Source organism: Haemaphysalis longicornis, unplaced genomic scaffold (assembly GCF_048455015.1).
Source record: "Haemaphysalis longicornis isolate Haplotype H1 unplaced genomic scaffold, Haemaphysalis longicornis Haplotype H1 scaffold_1, whole genome shotgun sequence".
Classification (NCBI taxonomy): Eukaryota; Metazoa; Arthropoda; class Arachnida; order Ixodida; family Ixodidae; genus Haemaphysalis; species Haemaphysalis longicornis.
The window spans coordinates 189926720-189949072 of NW_027526203.1; the positions used below are offsets into that span (position 1 = coordinate 189926720).

Genomic DNA, 22353 nt, shown 5'->3' on the forward strand with positions numbered 1-22353 from the left:
ATGTAGGGTTCCAATCAGCGGCATACATGGCTATCGCAGTAAAGCCATTACGTCCTGAATAAATAAATAAAACTCGCTGCAGAAAATCTGGCAAAATATTAATGCATAAATGCATAAGTAAAATAAAAACTAACGACATATCCAAAAATTGTCATGTCGCATATGCGACCAAACTAATTATGCAATGCAAATATAAAAACACAAAAAAAATGCTCACATCCGAAGCCTTATATGCCAGCTCGGGAAATATTTGTATGTGTTAACAAAGTTTGATCCCCCGATTTGAGCGTTTATAAACTTCACTGTACGCGCTAGGTATTATTTCGCGATTTGCGCACGAGCGCACCTACCGTTAATACCCCCGCATATGCGATTTTTCCGCCCACTGTATACGCTATATGGCTGTTTCAACAAGTGTGTTTCCATAGCCGCAAGTTAGCACACACCTAACAGGAAGCAGCTGATAATGCGGAACAGGTATACATGGCAGACCGCGTCAGCTGTAAGTCAGCTGACAATTATAACACTCAGCGCTGCAGCTTTTTCATCGCACGTACAAACAAGAAGAAGCGGTTAAAGATTAATACACGACTTCCGCACCCGCGCAGGATTATTTTGTTTTACAGCCCTTCATATTCACAATATAATGCGTCCACAGCCAACCACCTTAGCGTCGGTCGGAAAGGAGAGCTTCTAAAACAAGCTTTAGAACGTTATTAATACATGTAGAATTGTGTTTTATTACACCATGTTACAGCCATTAGGCTTTTCTTTTGTTATTTGAAGAAAGTATCTAGAAATTGAAAAAAAATTACTCCCACCTTTCCTCGCGGGAACCCCCGTGTAGATGCGACGCATAGGATGTTCCGTTGTTGTTTCCGTTAGGTTGATTCTCCCATCGCGTGAAACGTGCCGTGAACCCCCTGCCGCGGCTATGACGCAACGTGGCGCGGCTATGACGCAACACAATCCACTTTAATCCAATCTAATCCAATCCAAATCCAATCCAATCCAAGCCAATCGAATCCAATCCAATGCCCCTCGCGAGAGAGTGTTCGCTATCGGAGAGGAGAGGGGGTGAGCGGCGGAGAGCGCAGCTCGCGCGGCGAGGAGAATGGGGGAGGGGTGTGGACGGACAACAACAACGCCGTATGGAGGAACAAGGCGAGTGAATGAGATGCCGTCGCATCTAAAAAAATACTAAAGCCATCGGACACCTTTCTTTGGACAAAACTCGCGAACAGGAATCTATGCGACGAACGCCAATCAAAACAGCGCTCGAGAAACGTTTATGCGGGATTTTTTTGTGACCTAGTAATCTCTGAACGTTGGCACACCCTACCTAGTTGTACAAAAAGCCCCCATTCATATAGCAACACTCAAAAAAAGCCGCCCGTATCTTCCCACGGGGGAACCTCGAGTAAATGCGTCGCATCTACTCGAGTCAAGCAATGCGTCACGTCAAGCGAAAGCCAAGCAAAGACGCCCTTGACTGAATTCCGAACGCGCGCTCCGCCGCTTATATACGTTGAGGGGACTGCGTAAGCCGGTCCCAGTCGACGACGTTGGCGTACTTGTAAAGCGACGTGGACTCTAGGTGTTTGAGCCAAGCGCGGATGTTGCTTCGCCGGAGAACGGCACAGCGGTTATATGCGCAGCGCGCCCGAAGGAGAGGAAACCGCGGAAGAGAGAGTACTGCACATGCGCCGGCCCCAGCGCGTCTGCCGCGGCTATAAGCAACGTGCCGCGGCTATGACGCAACACAATCCAACACAATCCACTTTAATCCAATCCAATCCAATCCGATCCAATCTAAGCTAAGCCAATCCAATCCAAGCCAATCCAACCGAATCCAATTCAATGCCCCTCGGGAGAGAGTTCGAATCCAATCCAATGCCCCTCGCGAGAGAGTGTTCGCTATCGCCTCGACTCGACGCGCATGCGCAGTGAGCGTGCGGACTACGGACGCCAACGCGGGTGACATCGTGAGTTACTGAAATGCTCTGCATTTAAAAAAAATTCACAAATTCGCCCATCCGGCCGATGCGCACAGGCGCCATCAAAGGCCAGGGCGAGAAACGCGTTCCGAAAGGTCAGCCATGCCGAATGACGTCACGCTGTCAGGGTCATCCGGCCAGTGACATCACTCTGACGAAGGACGCTCGCTTGCTGAAACTTTTGCAAAAAAGTCAGCCATTCCCCCCTGGCTTTACAATCTGTGGTGCAGTACTGTATACACGTAGACGCGTTAGAGATAGAGAGAGCAATTTGTTCCTGGGCTGTTCCTGGGCTCCCGGAGCAGCGCGAATGTTTCATTCGCGGAACGAAAGCACACTCCCCGTCACTCCCGTGTGCTGCTCTGGATGCTTGCTCCACTTGCTCCTGTTCGCCCAGTGGAATTCGCCATAAGCTACGCCCGCCGTGGAGAAGGGGGACACAGGCACTTGTTTTGATTCAGCGGTTGGGGAGGGGGAGAGCGATTTTTGGAGGCAACACATGAAGCAAAAAGGGCCCATCTCCCCGCGAGGGGGACTCGAGTAAATGCGTCGCATAGGGGGTGGGTGTATTGCGTTAACGTTTAGTGTTTGGGGAGTTGGTGGTAGTGAATGCGTTGTATCAGCAGCTTCTTGACGTAGTTTGAATGAGTCAAGGATATAAGGCGCGTTCGTAGCCTTCCATTCTGTGTCGGCTTTGTGGCGCAGTGGGTAGAGCACCATGTACCTTGCGTTCCGCCCGCAGGGTCGTGGGATCGAAACCAGGCGCCGGTAAGTATTATTTTTTTATATAGTGTAGGGGGAGGGGTGCGGACCTGTTGTTGAGAGCAAGGAGGGTAGCGTGATGCGGGAGAGGAGGAGTGGGGGAGAGAGCGCACCTGGAACGGCTGTTGCGGACGCCGAGGCACGCCGACAACGCCGGGTGACATCGTGAGTTAAAGAAATGCTCTGCATTTAAAATTTCAGTGCGCAAGTAAGCAGCGGCAGTAATAATCTCCGGAGGGTTTCTCAGAGAGGGCTCAGATGAATGACACGTATACGGGCTGCCAAAAGAAGGCGAGACTCCGACCCCAACGTCGCGAGGACGGCACGCTGGTGCGCTCGCCCTCGTTCTCAGATACGCCTTTTCAGAACAAAGCGATCCTGCCAGCGAGGACGTTAACGAGAAGGTGATTTAATTAGCGGCCAGCTGTCGACAGCGTCGCCCGTGTGCTGGCGACGTGTCGGCTCTGCTGGCCCAGAAACAGTGGACCAAGCGCGGCAGCATCGCGTTGCAGCGCGCGCCAGCGAGCACGGCATCGTCGCCGCGCTGTCTTCATGCCCGAAGACTGCTTGCTCAGTTCGCGAGAGGAATAACACGATGACGGCAGAGGGGAAACAGCACCATAGCGGAGCTTCGCATGCGTAGTTTTTTAAAAAGCTAGGGAAATTCCGAGAGCTCTCCACTAATGCGCAAACACTCTTACGCAACTTCTCCGTTTCACCAACCTTACGTTTCCTTGGTGTCATGAGAAGGAACACGTCAGTCGACAGCGTCTTGGTTTTTCTGTTGTTGTTCCCTTATGAAAATGAACTTTTCCTTTCTGTTTACTTTGTGTCTCCTGCATGTTGACTGTGTGGCCTTTCTTTTGACTTTTCCTTTGTGTTAACTCTAGGACATAAACAGGCTGTGTACTTTTTATAGACTGCCGGATAAACAGCCATGATGTTTTACCTTTATATGTACTATGGTAAAGACAAAGTTTAAATTTCTATACGAAGATTTTATTTCGGATGAGAGGTATAAAACTTTAAAAATGACTTGCTTTCTTCTCTTTCTGAGTTCCGCAATGCTATTGCCCATGTGTGTACTCAGGGCAAAATGAAGTCAAAAGACTTTGGCCTGTTTCCCCTGTGTTGCCTCTAGGACAAAGGCTGTAAGATAGAACTTGAATTTGCTGTCTTAATTCTTCTGTGTGCCGTAATGCTGTTGCTTATGTATGTACTGAAGGCAAAATGAAGTCAAAAGACTGACTTATGTCTTTTGTGTTGCCTCTAGGACACTGGGAGGAAGGATAACTATTTGTTGCCTTACATTCTTTTTCTGAAGATTGTGCTTCCTCAAGTAAACATAAAGTCGAGCATTTAAGCCTTAATTATACTCGAAAGGTTAAGTTTTTTGGCTTGGCTAGAGATGGTAAGAAACAATGCCGATGGTTTGTGGAAATTCTGCAGCACTGTATACGTTATTTCGTGCTAGTGAGGTCTGATAAATTCGCAGAATTAATATTACCAACTGGTACGTTTGTATGAAACAGTGGCGGAAGAAGGATACATATTGAACGAGGCTGTTCGAAGTGCCTCGTCCCTCCCATTACGAAAAAAAAAGTGGGAGGGAGAAGAATATACAGACCAGAAAAAGTAAAAAGAACACAAAAAGCCGAATAGAAAACGAAGCAATGAAAACAAAAACAACCTAAAAAGTGGCTTCCGATTGTCCTAGTCTGTGTTTTCCTTCAGGGTCCTTGTAAAATGGCTTATCCTTGCAACTAAATGCTGAGCGGTGTACTGTTTTTTGGGGCAGAGCTTGCGGTAGAAATATATTGCGACAGAAAAAAAGGGACACAGCCAGACGAGAGCAACAAGAGCAACAACAATGTCAAAATATAACCTAAGGCAGAAAAACTTTAATTAAAGCGGGTTAAAAAAAAGTGACCGAGCGGGTTTCGAACCTCCGCCCTTTGAATCAGTAGGCGAGTACTTAACCTCCAAGCCACCAAAGCAGTACACGATGAGGTCGTAAACCTAGGTATAAATACTTGAGCTCACATAGTCTTGCTAAGCCTCCATTTGAGTGAATTGTTTGCCTGCGTGGATTTGACGCACGGTGCTTTTGCGTGCGTGCGTGCGTGCGTGCGTGCGTGCGTGCGTGCGTGCGTGCGTGCGTGCGTGCGTGCGTGCGTGCGTGCGTGCGTGCGTGCGTGCGTGCGTGCGTGCGTGCGTGCGTGCGTGCGTGTGTGTGTGTGTGTGTGTGTGTGTGTGTGTGTGTGTGTGTGTGTGTGTGTGTGTGTGTGTGTGTGTGTGTGTGTGTGTGTGTGTGTGTGTGCGCGTGTGTTTGCGTATGTCTGCGGGGAATAATTTTTTTATCCGGCCGTTCTGTTTGTGGAAAGCCCACAAACAGTGAATGGTGAATGCTTGGACGCTGAACAAAACACAAAACAGTCAATCTAGATGTAGATGACGATGATAATGACTTCGTTTGTTAATCCATTTTTATTCGCTTTTGAGTAGCAACAACTTACGACAACAAAAGACGTTGCTCGCATCAAGAAAATATACTCCCATTATATATATGCTTGCTATTATCAACTTTAACAAAATACTATAATGGCGTCTGCCTAGTTTGCTTCAGGGGTGATGATGAAGGAAGAAAGTAACTGCTAAAACTCTATGACTGCTAGATAGCCAACTGTAGTAATAAGTCTAGTCTAGGCTAGCATATATGCAGTCATTGTTATAGGTGCGCAAGAAAAGACGTGGTTGGTTCGTTGTGCGTGGTTTTGGTGGTTTGTTTTCGATTTGCTGGTGTTACGTGAATTACTACGTGCTCCTCCTGCCGTAATATTACGTGTTAGTGCTCTTGTGCCACCTGAAACATCGTGAGTGCTGGCAAAGCGTCTGTGTCATCGCCGTACTGCGCTGCTGTAGCAAACGCACATCGAGGTCGCCATTTGACAAAATACCTGACAAGTTGTGCGTGCCTACGTGAATCAAGAGTCTCTACTGCAAGTTCCAGTCCGTCGACGCGACGTGTGAAAAATGCTGCGTGTTCTGCCGTAAGTAATTGTTTATCGTGGTGCATGTTAAAATTTTATTACGCGTTGCCGCAGTGCTGTTTTGTTAAACGTGTTGAGTATATTCCTTGGTGTTCGGCTCGCCGCGCTTCTTTTATTGTAAATTACCGGCTGCGTCGGCGCGGTCATAATGAGCTTCCAGGAGCGGCGGCCAGTATGCTGTGTGAGTGATCGACCCCCTTGCCATTGCCAGCAACGAAAACATTATGCTGACGGCCCAGCGGCCGCCGCTTGGCTTGGGTGGATTCGACGCTAAAGCTTGTTTCATGAAAAAAAAAAAAGAAAACTGCGTTAATTGTTGTAAAACAAAACGCCCACTCCCCGATTTTTTTTTTAGGAGGCAGTTGACCCACAGTATATTTTTTTACAGGACGTAGGCAGCTTAGCATTGTTCTAACTGGTAGTTTTCGTTTACGGGTAAAGAAATGCAAGGAGGCTGCATTACATTTGTAGTTATAATACGTAAGAGTTGCATATACGTTGAATTTTCAACATTTAAGCATTGCTAGCAACTTTATAAGTAGTACCACATGCACAAGGTCTTTAGGCAGTGAAAATTTGACCAGATAATTGTTTAGACGTCGCAGCTTGAAAACATGCTGTTCCAGCCTGCATTGCTGGTGCAGTCACAGGGCAGCTTTCGCTGTTTTAATGCAAGAAATTTTTCCACCTTCCTAAGCTCATCCAGCATCGTCATGATCAGACAGAAATTCTTGTGTGGTGTGACATTATTTGTAGCTGGCTTGCATAAATTGTGTTGACCGTAACATGTTGAGCATGGGTTAAACGTGTTGATTCTTACAAATATGCATGTGATGGGGATACAATCACGGTGCGAAAAAGATTCAACAGGGCGTGGGCTTGCCACCGTGCTCCTTCACCATCCTGTTTTTTCGTTTCGTCAGCATTTCAACTTGCCTACCCCTTGGAGGTATTGGCACGCTGAGACGTTCACTATGTGCCTCAGAGAGAATTTTAATGGCGCCATGAAGACAAAATACAAGTTTGTGTTATTCGAAAGATTTCGCGTGGTATGGTGCCCCCAGCACTTGTCCAAATGCAAACGATGCTTTATTCACTGAGAAATTCATTAATTTAAGCTAAAATTTTGGTTTTCCCGCTAAATCGTGCATTTTCAGGGTCTGCAATGACATCACAGGAACCAACCGCTCTGCAGCCGATTGGGAAACCTTCTTTACCGTTAGTTAACCTAGATGGTGCCACCATACCGTGGCAAGCCGCTTTCTGCTTTTGTTTTGATTTTACCGTATTTAAACGTGGCTTGTTTTTGTTCAGCGAGAAAATAATCGCATCGTGAAACATAGTGCTCGCTCCACAAATATGGTCACGTAAGACACCGTTGCTTGTGTCAGTCGGCCATTGTTGTCCGAGACAACCCCAAAGCCCCGCAGTCCTGTGCAGCTAAACCAAGCATAGTGCGCGCAGTACCAACAGCAGTACGCATCGGTACTTCTATGCTTACGTGTGCTTTCCTAACCTTTACTGTTGGTCCCACCATTCTTACTACTGTAAAAAGAATGTGCCCTAAATTTAAGCGCAAATAGTTCGTTCGGCAAGCTTATAGCCTCTGCCTAATTCGCGTTTGCTGTTGCCGCCCTCCGCTAACTGCAGAGCTGGCTGGTATGACATAGGTTCTGTTGCGGGAAATGAGCTAGTGGGTCGCATGGCCATTTCCTTTGTTCCTAATTTGTAGCTTATTTGAGTGGAGTTATGTTAAAAATGGTGTCAGCGTGATTCTAGCAACGGAATCCTTTGAATGAACCAAACTTGTGTTTTCTCTTCATGGCTCCTTTAAAAGCCGTAACCACGTTTCGCACCCTCTGGACCAGAGAATATGCTTGCACAGTGGAAATCTGGGGCCACAGATTTCTACCACCTAGGGATATTTAATAGGCTTAGTTTAACATTAATTCAGTGTAAGGATGCTTCTGTTCCTTTAAAGTATGGCTGAAAGCCTTGTAAGGATTGTCATGTATGTACAGTGCTCACGGATTGAAACGCGACACTGCAAGCGTGTGGCCTGCGCTACATGCAGCGCCGCCAGTGGACGCCCGTGGAAGCTAGGTGTTGCATTGTGGTATACCACAAGGATGAGAGTGTTTTGACCATAAGCTTGCTGCTTCCGGTTGCCAATAAGCGGGGCAGTGGTTCCCCGCAGCGACAGCGGTGCGCTGTCAGCGACAGCGGCGTCCATGGACGGCGCTGCATGTATTGGCGGCCACGCGCTCGCAGTGTTGCGTTTCAATCAGTGAGCACTGTACTTATTTTTTAGCTTGAAAGAACTGAAGATGCCTTTTTTGCACCTACAAAAAACAAATTCTGTCATGTCCTGTCAGAGCGAGTAGTATTTCACGGCTTGTTTACTACTCGAACTTCCATTTTTTACAGGGCCAGATGTTTGACATGGAGGATGTACGTTGTGAGCTACCAGAAGAATTGGCTGCCTCCTGTTTCTATCTATCCTGCACGACCTGTAAGTGGAGTTCATTACGGCTGTGAAATGCATGAAAATCTCGATTTTGAAGGCTGAGAGAACATGAAAACATAGAAAACCATTGTGGCATTCTTGTGGTACCTTAGTGATATTAAGACATAAGAACATTGCAGAGATGGGGCAAAAAATAAGGAACCGATGAGGGTGAGAAACTTCCTGGTACCTTTCTTATTTTTTTTGTCGCATCAGGGCTGCGTCCTTGCTCCATGAATTAATTAATAACGACTTTGTCACCCTTGTTCACTGTGGTAGTTGCGTGGTGCCCACAGACAGTGTGTGGGGATTTTTCTTCTACCGCCTATTACAGATGAACTAGATCTTTAGACTTCTACTCAAAAGTCATATTATGGATTGCATTACATGAGTTAAACAATTCCATGCACCCAAAAATAGAATTTAGGTGAATTCACTTCAATGCCCTAGATGCAACTTGTGCCTAGCAGTGAAAAGGGTGTATTGCGTGCCTTTTTGCCACTGTGTTTCATGTAGTGTAATGAGTCTCACTGGCCATCGTAGCCCCCCCCCCCCCCCGAACAGCTATTTACTCTAGCAAATATAATGATGGTCCTAATTGTAGAAGGGTACCCGCCGCGGTGGCTCAGTGGCAACGCCTTAGCCACTGAGCAGTGGCTCAGTGGCTAAGGCGTTGCGCTGCTGAGCACGAGGTCGCGGGTTCGATTCCCGGCCGCGGCGGCTGCTTTTCTGATGGAGGCGAAAAGCAAAAACGCGTGTGTGTACGAGATTTCAGCGCACGATAAAGATCCCCAGGTGGTCAAAATTAATCCGGAGCCCTCTACTACGGCGCACCTCATCGCCTGCGTTGCGTCGGCGCGTTAAACCCTACAATCAATCAATTGTAGAAGGGTACTCAGCAATTGAAGAAAGAGCTGTGGGGGGTTCTGGTTTGTGTATCAGACTTTGTTTGGAATATTGTTATGAAGCCACGGATAATGCAGGGTTTTTGTAAAAATATAGATTATCGGAGCAAACTTGTGCTCCGCAGTAAACATAAAAAAACACAAACCTCGAAGGAGTCAGCAAAGGGACGTGCATGGATGAGCATTGGCGAATTGAATGCTGCAGGGTTTCTTTTGCACTCATTCATTTAGATCGAGAACATTTTCAATAAAAAACAGGAAAAGCTAGGATAGGGATCGCAAAGCAACACCCTTTCCATATCAAACAGGACTGCTGGTGCAGCATACAAAGGAAAAAGGGGAAAAAGACGGTTCCCTTAAAAAAGGATAAGATTGCAGGGTGTGGCCAGGTGCTTGTAACAAAATATTTTGTAAACAAATCAAATGGCGTGGTTGGGGGCAATATTATGATGTTTATAGTAGGAAAAACCTGCATTATTTCCGAACAGTATGAATGCTCTGTGTGCAAACATATGCAAAAATGCTTGTGTGTTTTTAGCATTTGAGTGCACGTTACAGAGTAGTCAGCTCAAGTTACTGCGGTAGCTTTCCTCATTGCTGGTAAGCATAAACCCTGAAATTAAATTTGCTGTATTCGACCGCTTTAACCCTTTCACTGTCACTGATGTCCTGGTTTGTGTTCGAATTTCTCCTCCACGGTGTCACTGACATACCGGTGCGTTTTTTGTTGTGCGTTGAAAAATTCGTGCCATGGTGCAAAGTTGGCGCACCTGCACTGTTTGTGCTATCTGTCAAATCTTTCTAGTAGCTTGTATTTTCACAAAGTACAGAGCGACCACGCCCAGCTTTCGCTGCTTGGGGGTCACTCCGTGCACTGTACATCTGTTGGGATGAGTGACCACGTGGCACGCATGCAATGATGGGTGCAAGTGTGCTATCCACCACGTTTTTCTAGGGTTGTTTTTTATTTCTGTTCCCGTGTCTGCCACCCATCAACACAAGGAAATATAAAAAGTGAGGAGCCAACCTAGAGGTTGGTCAGTTCATGGTGATGTACATTTTGCTTTTTGTAAGCAAGCACAGACAAACAAACTAGACAATGCAAGTGCTGTCTCGTAAACGAAATGCACAATAAAACTGCTGGCTTTATAGGTTCCAAAGAACGCGTAGACACAAGCAACTACTCATGATGACGACTGATCAATGCCTGTCTTAGCATGTTCATGCAATTTTATGTTGCCTTCCCTGCCCCCCTCCCCCCCCCCCATATTGCTTTGTTCCCACAGTGCTGTACAATAATCTCATCTCAAATGTTCTTGCGAGGCTGTATAAATGCCCGTCATGAGGAGGCCATGAATCTAAACAGTACTTAGTTCTGGGTTGTGTTGCCTATGTAACAGTATGTCATATTTGATGTTCGTAAGCTCATTAGTTAATTTATGTGGTCTAAATTTTGTGGCTAATTTTGCAACCGAGAAGTTATACCTTCTCTTTCAGGATACTTGGTTCAGTTTTGTATGGGAACACTCCTTTATATTTATAAGCATAACCAGCAAATGTTTGAGACGTGTTTGTTTAAACCCCTTCATATGCGATCAATGCGTTTGTCATTTCAGGTTCAAGCGTGGCAGTGGCTATCCCGTCCTGTGAGGGGTAAAGATGAGGCGACACCTGGTGTGGCAGGCGGCAGCAGCACGTATGGATCCAACCTGAATAAAATAGTCAGGTTTGCAAGAGTCGTGTGATTCATGTGATTTTCGTCAGCTTGCTCTTACAGAAACAGCTGCAGCATGAAACAGTGACTGTGGAGCTGGCTGACATTTTCTACATGCAGCTGGCTGTGGGGCACTGTTATTTGACAGCATGCAAAGGGCACTCAAAAGGTGGATACGTAGAAAACGGAAACATAAAGGATTCTTGGAGGACGCAGAAAGTCGGTGGCGAAATTTCAATACGGGGGACACACAAGGGACGAATGCGGTCTGTTGCCTTCAAGACATATAGGGGACACACAAAGGCCGTATGGTGTCTGCGTTGCCTTTGGGAGATAGACTGGACGCATGGAGGACGGAAACACACGGGACACTTGGAGTACGCAGAAAGTCGGTGGCGAAATTCCAACACAGAGGAAACACACAGGACGCACGCAGTCTGTTTCCTTCGGGACGCAGACTGTCTTTTGACTGGACATAGAAATTTTCATAAGGGTTGTTCTGCTTTTTTTAGCTAATCGCGCGAGGGCGCTGAATTATATATTTGGGACTTCGTTAGCTCGTTTCAATTTTTTGTATCACGTGAGGGCGCTTGAGTAGGTAAGGTAGAACTTTGCTGTTTCGCTACCTCATGTTCACCTTTTATATTGTCTTTTTTTTTTAGCCGACGAACTACCCGCGGTTGCCAGATTTAGGTATCACCAGACAATTTAGTGACTTTTTGTTTGGACTGCTTTTGTTCTTTGTTTCTTTTACAATCTCTACATTTACATGACTAGAACTACTAGATGTATTAAGCTCGCCAACTACGCATTTTTGTACAGATAGACTGTTCACGTTGGTGCACTCGCAAAAAACGATTGCACCCAAAAAGAATTGGTTTAAATGTGCTAAAACTCTTTCGAGACGCTTGCAGTATTCCCAGTACAACAGCAAAACAAAAATAACTTTAGGACACTGGCTTCGCCTACTATTATTGTCGGAAACAAACTCGTGTAAAAGAGATGCCACCTCAAATTAGAGAAGGGGGGGTTGTGCCGGCCGTAGGGTCCGGCCAACTCGCAGACACCGCCCCCCCCCCCCCCCCCGCCCCCCCGGTAACAAAATGGCCATCGAAGGTCGGGAAGATAAGCAACAGAAGTTAGGAAATTCGGGGGCGAAAAACAATTTCAGATGGCGCGGTGTATGGGAAGTCTATCAGCGAGGTCTTCCTCCTGCAATGGATGCTAACGGGCTGACTATTACTACTACTCCACCCTTTGGGTGCTCTGTGCAGGCTTTCTAGAGGATTTTAGTTGTCCTGCTCCTTTTCTGAAGCTTTATAAATCAATTCCCCCACCCCCCCTCCGCAATTAGAATATTCACCCGTTGTTTGGAAGGGATCATGCAAGTCCAACCTCCAATAGGTGGCCGGTAAAAAGCGCAAAGGCTCATGGGAGCACTGTCTGCTCCCGCGGAGCCCCGCCACTTCCGGTTCGAGAGCTCTCCTGGCCTCCCTTAGGCCGGCGACTTTCACGCGCACGTGTGTGCTTGTTTATATTTTTCCAGCGAAAAAAAAAAATTCGCTTATGCATCGCACAGTCCATCAATAACAACGATGAATCCTCCTAGGGGCTCCTCTGAAAGGTAAGCACACTTTGACAAATAAACAACACGCATACACGCACATGAAAGCCGCCGGCGTACGGGAGGCCAGGCAAGACCTCGAACCGGAAGTGGCGGGAGCAGGCAACGTAGCCATGAGCCTTTGCGCATTTTACCGGTCACCTATGTCTTGAAAGGGTAAGAGAAAGTTTTTATCAATTTATAAACACCAGCTCGGACGTAGTTCTGTGACTCTGTCTTAACCACCACTCAACCTCAGCTACCAACCAACTTCTTCGTTTAAGTTGCCGACGTGATCAAGCTGATCTTCTTTTTCTCTCCAAGCTCCTTCACGAAACCATTCCTTATCCTGAAATATGGTCCCAGCTCGCGTTCCGAGTTCCCCTGAAGTGCACGCGGTTACACTGTCCCTTTTACACTGGCGCATATGATAGTCGCCATTCGCCTGCCCACCGACTGCAAAACCTGTGTAACTTGTTTTGTGCCAAGTTGGGTATTTTTAATGGCTCGTTCTCCCAGTTTCGTGCAGAGCTTAACAGTGCTTTCTTATTGGCGGTGAGCGCGAACACAGGCGGCGCTGCGAAGCGCGCCTTCGTGACGTCAGCTTAGGGATTCTCGCATTTGTCGTCTGCTTCACTCAGGATCGCTCTCCCTGCTGTTTCTTTGCGCTCGGTCAACGTCTGATGCTTGTCCGCACCAGAATTGGCGTGTGGGTAATTTTTTATCATAATAATAGGCTTAAAATCGCATACACTAGCTCATGGTGTCAATTAAAGTATAGTTTTGGATACCGCTACGGGAGAAACATTGCCGGCGCCACCCCATTCCTTGCGAAGCCGGTCCTGTGCGGAAGCGCGAAGAGTCAGAGGTAGGCGTCAGCTTCTCATGTAAGCATTCGAACAAAAGGAACAGTCAGCTGCTAATAACCGACAACAGCGAAAATGGAAGACAAAACAAATTCTAGGCCTTCAGGGCTGTCGGCTTTGGCAGAAGGCATCACGATTCCCGGTAATCATATGTAAGGTAAAACAGTTTTTGCAACCTTGCCGAACGCTCGAACGCGTTTTGTCACATCACTTTACGTTGTCAAGGCATGAAAGTTTGCCGACATGCACTATAGACTGCAAAAACTGTAGGTTGAGTTCCAAATAACCCAGTGTGTATATACGTGCGTGCTGATTCTATACCAGGCATCTAACCAGTACGGAGGTTTATTGAGCAAAACGAGTCACGTCTTCGTTAAATTTATGGTAACACATATGTTTGTTAAGACCTGGAGGGATATTTCGGAACATTTTGCACAGCCATATCTTCCCGATATTCGGATATGCGTTATAGGAAAACTGCCCTCAAGAGGAGGAGGAGGAGTAAAGGGAGGAGGGGAAAACTTTGTTTAACAATAAAATCGATCTGGTTAGTGGGCCGGGTCCTCAGTCCAGGACAAGAGAGTAAAAGTAATTTTCTTCAAATCATAGAACGCCATCCCGAGTAGAATAGGATTTGTTCTTCGCGCCTGGAAGGGTTGAAAAGCAATAAAGAGCTACTTGGAATTCTTCTTCGGTTTCGAGTCTTGTAATATCCCTTACAAAAATGGGTTCTGAATTTCTGTTGACGTTTCATTGAGTTCTCATTGATTCAACGGAAAATCAACAGAAACTCAATGTTCATTGAGTTTACACATTGAGAACACAACGGAATTTTCGTTGTGGTCCGCACAATGATTTTTCTATTGTGGAGTTCTTGTTGACTTTTTGTTGTATTTTCAGTGACTCATGGTGATTATTTGTGAAACTCAACGTTCATTGAGTTTACACATTGAGAACACAACGGAATTTTCGTTGTGGTCCGCACAATGATTTTTCTATTGTGGAGTTCTTGTTGACTTTTTGTTGTATTTTCAGTGACTCATGGTGATTATTTGTGAAACTCAATGTTCATTGAGTTTACACATTGAGAACACAACGGAATTTTCGTTGTGGTCCGCACAGTGATTTTTCTATTGTGGAGTTCTTGTTGACTTTTTGTTGTATTTTCAGTGACTCATGGTGATTATTTGTGGGCAAGTCATCAGCAACTGATGCCAAATACTATCTGCATGCTTCTTCGACATGGACAGCCACGTGCACTAAAACTTTAATACCCACTGTCCTGGATGTATGAGCCTAATTAGGCAGCATCTTAGCATATTTTTGTGCAGTGTGAGTGTATTAAATAAGTTGCATTTTTCAAGGAAGTTGCATTTTGTACAGGTAGCCAGCTTTCACAATGCAACTCTCAGCGCTTTCTTGTACATATGGCAACATATCCATACGACATGCATGATATCATAACGATTTCGAGATGTCTTCAATATCACAAAGATTTCAACGAAAATCACATAACTTTTACGGCATGTTGTTGACACCTTATGAATTCAACGACATTTCGTTGTCCTCAACATCATGAAGGTCCAATATCGCAAAGATTTCAACGACTTGTCGAATAAGTATAACGACATGTCTTTAATGATAAGGACTTCTACTAGATGTCGATATACTGCAAGATTATAAAGGTCTGATATCGTAAAGAGTCAAACAACATGTCGAAGATCAACAACATGTTCATGATATAAAGATTTCAACGATGAGTCCTAGACGTTCTGCAACATGTCTTCAAGGTATTCTTACAACATGTCACATATCGCACAAATCAGCGCGTCATGTCTGATGCTTTGTGTAACATCTCGCAGACAATATATGTTCTGCCTTGTCAGCATTGGAAGCATACAAAGTACAAGATACAGCACAAGGTAAAGTACAGTACAAACTCTGATAACTTGCACTTTCAGTGTGATCGAACAAAATTCAAATTCTTGTTTATACTGTTGTTTTATCAATGTTTCTAGAGTGCATATTTCAATTTCAGCCATTCAGTTAACCCATAAAATTCACTTGTCCATACTACAAAATATCCGCTGCTTCACCATTAGCTAAAAATTTGTCTCCAGATATCATTAAACAGCAGCGTCTATATCTGGTATAGACGCTAGACGAAAACGTTTGCGTTCTGATTTTTCCCTTCTAGACGGACGATAGCATAACGACAACGATGTCAAGATATGCTTTGACTCATACCACGGCAAGCACAATCGTTTCTTGCTGAAGCCTCGGTTGCTCTTCGTCAACAACAAACTGAATCGGCCGGACAGTTTTTTTCGATTGCGTGTTTCCATTTCTGCGCAGGCCGGCGGGGGCGGCCCATGTTACATCTTTTTCGCTCGTCGCTGCCGCCCACAGTACCTGTTTGCTGCACTTATTACGTCGCCGCCACCACATGCTTCGGTCTCTTTAATATTGCCTTGCATTATCCCCAACTTGTTACAAACTCAGAGGTTTTCGCTGCTGTATGCGCCTGACATGCCAGGAGTGACATCGCTTGTAGTTTTAGCGCGATGTTGCTTGTCTGCAAGATCGGTGCGTGACAAACAAGCGTTACCAACGCCACAACGGCCATAATTCCAACGGCGCATGCCATTTCCTTCGTGGCTACCGTGGCTTGCGAAGAAAAGATCGCGGGTGACCTGCGATAGCTTTGCTTGAGTCAAATAAGGGAGCTCCGGCTCAATCGCTCGGAGTACTAACAATGTGACCTCGTCTGCAAGATCGGTGCGTGAGAAACAAGCGTTAGAACTGCCAGAATTCCAAAAATGCTGCATTGACTAGACACAAACGACAATTTTCATTGCCGGCTTACGTAGTTATACAATCATTTTAGGTGCTGGCCGAAGTCCCGCGTGTATGGCCGAGTGGTTACGTCTTCGATTACTGTTTTGAGGGTCCGTAGTTCGAATCCTCGTCGGATGTTTTTTTTTTTTTTCCCTATGAAGGTTTTATTACCTCTTTTTTTTTAAAACCATAGTAAGCGCCTGTTCCTTGCTTTCAATCACACCGACGTTTGCCACCCTCTTTCTAAACCCAAAGTAGTTCGTTTTCTCCATGGAGGAAAGAAAAGTTTTCTCGCACCTCCTCTGTAGAGAAACCCGCCGTGAAAACAAAACCAAAACTAACTTTAAAACCTTTACAATTTAAGTATATATGTCAGTTAGTTTACTGTTATTCGCTTTTGCGTTTAAAAACCTGAAATTCAAGTTATAAACACTTTTAATACTTTAAAAGCAGGAAGTTAATTACCAATAACCCAATTTTCGTCAAACACAGAAATGCTGCTATTGCAGTCTGGCAACTATCACTCCCTTTTTGTGTGTTTGTTTATGGAGTTGGTTTTGTGCGGAGTGGTAGCTGGGGCGATTTGTTCAGTTTTATCTATTTCAAGCTTAAATCATAGTTATAAAAGCTTTATAGGGTGACGATCATCGCCTCAACGATCATCGCGCGTCAAAGGTGGATGACATTGCGTCCGAACAAAGTGTCGGTGTCCTTGAAGGGCAAGACGAGCGTGAAGAAGGATTTTAGGCGGGAAACGTCGTTTCTGCTGGGGTGAGTACGCATTTTTTTTGTTTTTCTGTTCTTGTTCGGAACGAGTTCTGGTGCTTATGGGTCAGTTATTCGGTAGACCCCCATCTCATTTGCTCTCAGAGCCTATGCGATATAGCATACTTGTTTGGCGCCTTGGATTTACCAGTCTACCGTTTCCGCAGCCGTCAGCATCAATTTACGCTGAAGCTAGACCTTTGTTGCGATGCTCGCGCTGTAGAACGCGGCAGCTAATTATTTGACATCACGCAAGGCTCTTAAACACCGGGGCGTTTGTTTGTTATGTGTCTCTCAAACAGTGCCTTTGCGGCGACTGTTAATTCCGTGCAGTGCGCTTCGCAGCTATTACGCTCGCGAGACCGGCTGCCGCCGTCGCGACCCGTCTCGTGGTCTTCGGGCCGCGATATGCGTCGTGGTATGCGTGCCGTACTCGTGAAGCTCACATTCACATACGTGGAAATTGAAGGTGAAATGCGCGCGCGTGGTCTCGCAGGGGCGCCTGCCCACTCAACTCTATTTATATTGGAGAATCGAACTTGCAAAGGCAAGCTAGGCATTGAAATGGAGGAGCCTCAACTAGTACACACCAGTTCCGATTGAAAGCTAGCGATGCATATGGGCTGCTAGCAAGCGTTCCATGCAAATTAGCATAGCAGTGAGCTTTGCATATATCAGGCATACCCCACTCACAGAACCTGCGTGCCTAATAAATACATTACTCTGACCTAAATTTCAGTTTGGGTGCTGCGGGAATGTTCTTATTAGGGCCTTGGAGGTTACTCATTAACGATTAATAATCTGCTTAATGTAAGCATTCGTGGTTTGTGTGTGCTTTTCTTGTATTTCATCAAGTGCCACCACACTCACCGATTATGCACTTTCAGGTGCTGCTGCTGGCTGTCCGGGTTGGCTGGCTGGCTTTCAGTCCAGTTTCAAAGGCTTTGCCAGGGCCCTCCGTGGCCAACTGACACTGCACCTGCTGTACTCAAGTACTGCCTGGCCTTTCCTTGGTGCTGGGTACGCTTTGGCGCCAGGAATAGTCAATCCTTCATCCATCATCTGGCCGCTTGGACCACCCGTTCAGAAGCCAGCGCATTTGCTCAACGCATCGGTCCAGGCACCGCTGCCACATCAGTGCACCCACTGATTATGTACTTTCAGGTTAGTTATTTCATGTTGGAACCTGTCATAATGTATACCTGTTAGCAGTGCTCTAGCCCCTGGTTATTTGAAAGTTTCATGAAACAGTGTTGTGCATTTTGAGTGTGTCATTGCTTAGCAGGGATATTGAAGCGAATCTGGGGCCAATGGCTAAAGTGCAAGAATAGAAATTGAACTGACTTTGAAGCAAGTATCCGTATGTAATCAAGTCAAGCAAACATTTAGGATTTTCGATATGGTTTTGAATTTGCTATACAGACTGGTGTGGAGCTACTTTCCATTTTAAGTAAGCTTACAATATTATCTACTTCAAATCATACTGTTATTAATCACACTATACCGAAAAGTACATACCGCAGTCTGTAGATTTTGTCGGCACTTTTTTCCCAGTCTCTCATGACAGGCACTATTCTCAGTGATTGGAGGATAGCCGAGGTAGCACCAGTCTTTAAATCAGGGACGGTACTTCACCATTAAATTTTCCTAACAAGCACCATACGCAGGGAACATTTCATCCACTCTCAAGTTGCTAATTATTTATAATATCATATTCGAATATCTGCACGGTTTTCACAAGGGTTACTTGAGAATTTTTCGCGTACCCAAGCTGCAGCATAAGTGTCTGATTGATTTTCGATGGCTTCCCGTCGATGAAACGGACCAAACATACCTCCAAAGAACAGAAACGTGCGATAAGGATTGAGCATGAGGGTGATTAAACAGCGCTTCCAAAAGCAGCGTACCACCGGGCTCATTCTGGCCAATTTGCCAGGCTCTAAGTCTGCGATTTAGCGCAACGACCCATTTACGGTGACACTCAAGCGACGCAGAAAATTTGTGCAGCCAATAGACTCCGCACATGCAGACACTTGTTTTGTCATGGTGCACTTCGCACGGTTCTTGCATGAGCACTTTGTGCTTACGCTGATTGTTGGTGCAGCCAGTAACGACGTAATCACGCCTGCCCGGACAAGTAGCTTCTGAACATCGCCAAGTAAAAGGCAATGATGGCAATTTTCCCAGAATTCCGAAAATAAACATCAATTGAGGATAAAAAGGTCAGGCGTCCTGCTGGCAGGACGAAACGTGGCCTCACAGGCAATGCCTGTCAGGACAAAGTGGTGTGGACTGGCCCGCCACCTTAGTGGGTTAGGAACAGAATTGATGGGCGAACGGGACACCTCTTGGAAGAATTAAACGTTCTCCTTAGGCACTGCTAAACTTGTTGCTGCTGAAATGCCAAATAAATGACACCGATTTTCGATGCCGTTCGGTGCGTCTGATATTCACGCATGGCACGGAGCAACAGCGTGGGACTCAGCGTCGTCTGCTCGCCCCGCAGTCCGAAAGAATTGGTGGCGCCCAGTGCAGGATGGAAATTCTTGTCTATCATGTCTGCTATAAAATATGCCCATGTGGTTGAGATTTCGGCGCATGTAAAGATGCGCAGGTTGTCAAAATTAATACGGAGCCCTCTACTATGGCTCACCTCACAGTCTGTGTAGCGTTGGTGCATTAAACCCGAGAATCAATCAATTATAATTTATGCTTCATCTACATTGAAAAGAAAACACTTGAAAATCTTTGTCCCCCAGGTAGAATCTCTGTCACCGCCACTGTATGTAATTTTATTGCACTCTTACCTCGCAGTCGTTTCCACCCAGATCCTGTGCATAATCGCTCAGCATTGGAAGCTCAGGCGGAGGATGGTCATGCGCTCAACATACCAGAACACTGTCACTAGAGCACCTCTCAAACTCTCGTACTCCTCAAGAAGTGCGCAGCATGCCTGGGGGGGCACAGTAAAAACAGTGCCTCTTATCACACGCCACCACCACATGAAATATCGTTGCAGCTTTAAGTGCATAAATTTTCCTTATTCGAGCCACAGTCATTTGAAGCAATGAAAAAAAAAATAAGGCAATCAGCGCGCGGAGATGACACAGACAGTGCAAAATTACCTTATCTGAGCCGCTGTCCGCACCTGTCCAATTGTCACGCTGTGCTAGCATTCATCGTGCAGCCTGCTTCGTGTCTGTGGTTGTAGGAGGCGTGAACAGCGCAGTGCGGAATTTCGAACCAAAAACAATGCTGGGTATCCCTTACGACAAGGCATTCGCAAACCCACAATCCTGCAGAAAGAACACCAGCCACACAAAAAGTTCCTGCTAGCACCACGCCGCAAACCACATTTCGCGTATGACCCTCGTGCACTGCTAGCCAATGAAAAAATGAAGGAGCAAATTGGCCTAGTTGTAACTAGGGTTCACTCTTTTCAATTTAAATAATTTAAAAAATCAATAACAGTCTGCTCATTTTATTTTGCTGAATCGGGTGCTAAAAAAAGGTCAGTTTTTTATGGATAGTTGCATGAGTCAGGGCAAGGCATCGTACTGCCTACTTTGTGTGCATTACAGCCATCTGACTATTTTAGCCACAACCTTTCATCCAGATTGACCTAACAGCACCCAAATGGTTTTTTTTGGCCTTTCTACCACAAAGCAATACACCCACGGTGTACTGCAGTGGGCACTTGGCAAACACTTTAATGAATTCTTGAAACGCTTGTTTAAACAAGCCGAAAGCATGTTGAGGTATGCATGTTCACCCATAAAAACTAAAAATATACATTTAAATTAAATCTATTCGAAAAGAATTTTTAGTGGATCAATGCCAAAATCTGTAAATGAATTACCGTAATATTCTGAGAAATTGTTCATGGGTACTCAAACTCTTCATTGTCTCGATCCTGGAGTTCATGTTGGTTCAACTGTTTCGGTTTTATTTTCTGCTCGCAGGTTGACATTGGGGGCGGTGTGCTAATTGAGAAGGGGTACCTGGATCAGCTGGTGCATGCGTGTGCGAGTGGCCCTGGCAAATTTGCCAGGGCTCTTTTGCGCCATGTCTTCACTCCGGAGGAGCTCAAGGGGAAAACTCTCTTTGGAGGGAAAGGCAAAGCCCAGGGCGACACTCCTACAAAGCCAGGGTTGGACCCCGTGCGGGTGAAGGCTGTGGTCGGTGAGTGCACATGATTTGCATTTAGAGTGCCAAGAACAAAGCTGTCATCTTTGTCAACTTGTAGCTAATCACCCGTTTTTCTTCATGTGCACAGTGAGATCAGTGCATCCCTTTTATGCTTTTTGGGAAAGTGTCTATTTTTGCACACTTTTATTACTAATCCTGAGAACTTGCTGAACACGTTTTCATTTTTTATAGTAAATCATAAATTCATTCTATCTCTTGCAGGCTACACGGGCCAGAAGTTTCCAGGTGTGAGCGCCGGTTACATAAAAAATAACCTATCATCGCTTTTGAATCGGGAAATAAAGTAAAAAGTGCACGCTGAACACCTTGTTTTTCTTTTTGCATGTCTGCATGAGGCAGAATTTTTAGTCACATGACATGCACTACTGCCACTCGTGTATTGGTGGTGCGATAAAATGTAGATTCTTGTTCAACCTACAATGATCGCAAAAACCTTTGAAAGAAATCGCAGCAGAAACACATTGAGCATTCGTGTAAAACTCAACAACATATCAACAGAAACGCATGGGGCACTCGTAAAAATCTCAACAAAATATCAACAGAAACGCATGCGGCACTCGTAAAAATCTCAACAAAATATCAACAGAAACACATTGGGCACTCATAAAAACCTCGACAAAATATCAATACGAAATTCAGTGGAGACTCAACGGAAAGGCAACAGAAACTCAATGGGAATTCGACGTAAGAAATTCAACGGAAAATCAATGAAACCACGGTGGCCACTTTTCCTGAAAAACTCAACAAATCCTCAACACAATCTCAACAGAAATTCTTTGGATACTCAACAATGTTTGTTGAGTGAATTCAACAAAATTTCTTATGAAACTCAACAATCATTTTTGTAAGGGATATGCAGGTATACTATTTATTACGTTAGTTAGCGAGCATATTATGCCTTCAAGACCGTAATCATGTCATCATTGTTCGAGTTGAGAGCCAGTTCGTTATGATAACGATATAATTACGATAGAAATTCGGAGCACAAAAGCCTCCTTCGAGTACTGTGGACCACGTTGTTTAGGGCGCGATCGCGGTGGCGTAGCACAAACCTTCTCATTGCATTTGCATGTGAATAAACAAAGCACGCTGCGGATATGCACCTTCTTGCACGCAGCCGTAATGAAAGCCAATTTGT

The 22353-nt window shown here is 45.5% G+C and overlaps 2 protein-coding genes across 2 annotated transcripts in view; one reads left to right on the top strand and one right to left on the bottom strand.

Moving 5' to 3' along the window:
• Positions 1-22353, bottom strand: part of LOC144140195 (phosphatidylcholine:ceramide cholinephosphotransferase 2-like) — a 301789-nt gene that overhangs the window by 228207 nt on the left and 51229 nt on the right. The window lies entirely within an intron of this gene.
• Positions 16764-21517, top strand: LOC144140163 (uncharacterized). Its single transcript, XM_077672284.1, has 4 exons — positions 16764-17012; positions 17894-18170; positions 20969-21188; positions 21417-21517. The coding sequence occupies exons 1-4, from the start codon at positions 16921-16923 to the stop codon at positions 21500-21502; spliced, it is 675 nt and encodes a 224-aa protein (XP_077528410.1). The 5' UTR covers positions 16764-16920; the 3' UTR covers positions 21503-21517.

Coding starts and splice junctions, on each gene's coding strand:
- LOC144140163 (XM_077672284.1), top strand. CDS start 16,921: ATGACATTGCGTCCGAACAAAGTGTCGGTGTCCTTGAAGGGCAAGACG. Junction 17,013..17,893: donor GAAACGTCGTTTCTGCTGGG/GTGAGTACGCAT, acceptor ATGCACTTTCAG/GTGCTGCTGCTGGCTGTCCG. Junction 18,171..20,968: donor CACTGATTATGTACTTTCAG/GTTAGTTATTTC, acceptor TTCTGCTCGCAG/GTTGACATTGGGGGCGGTGT.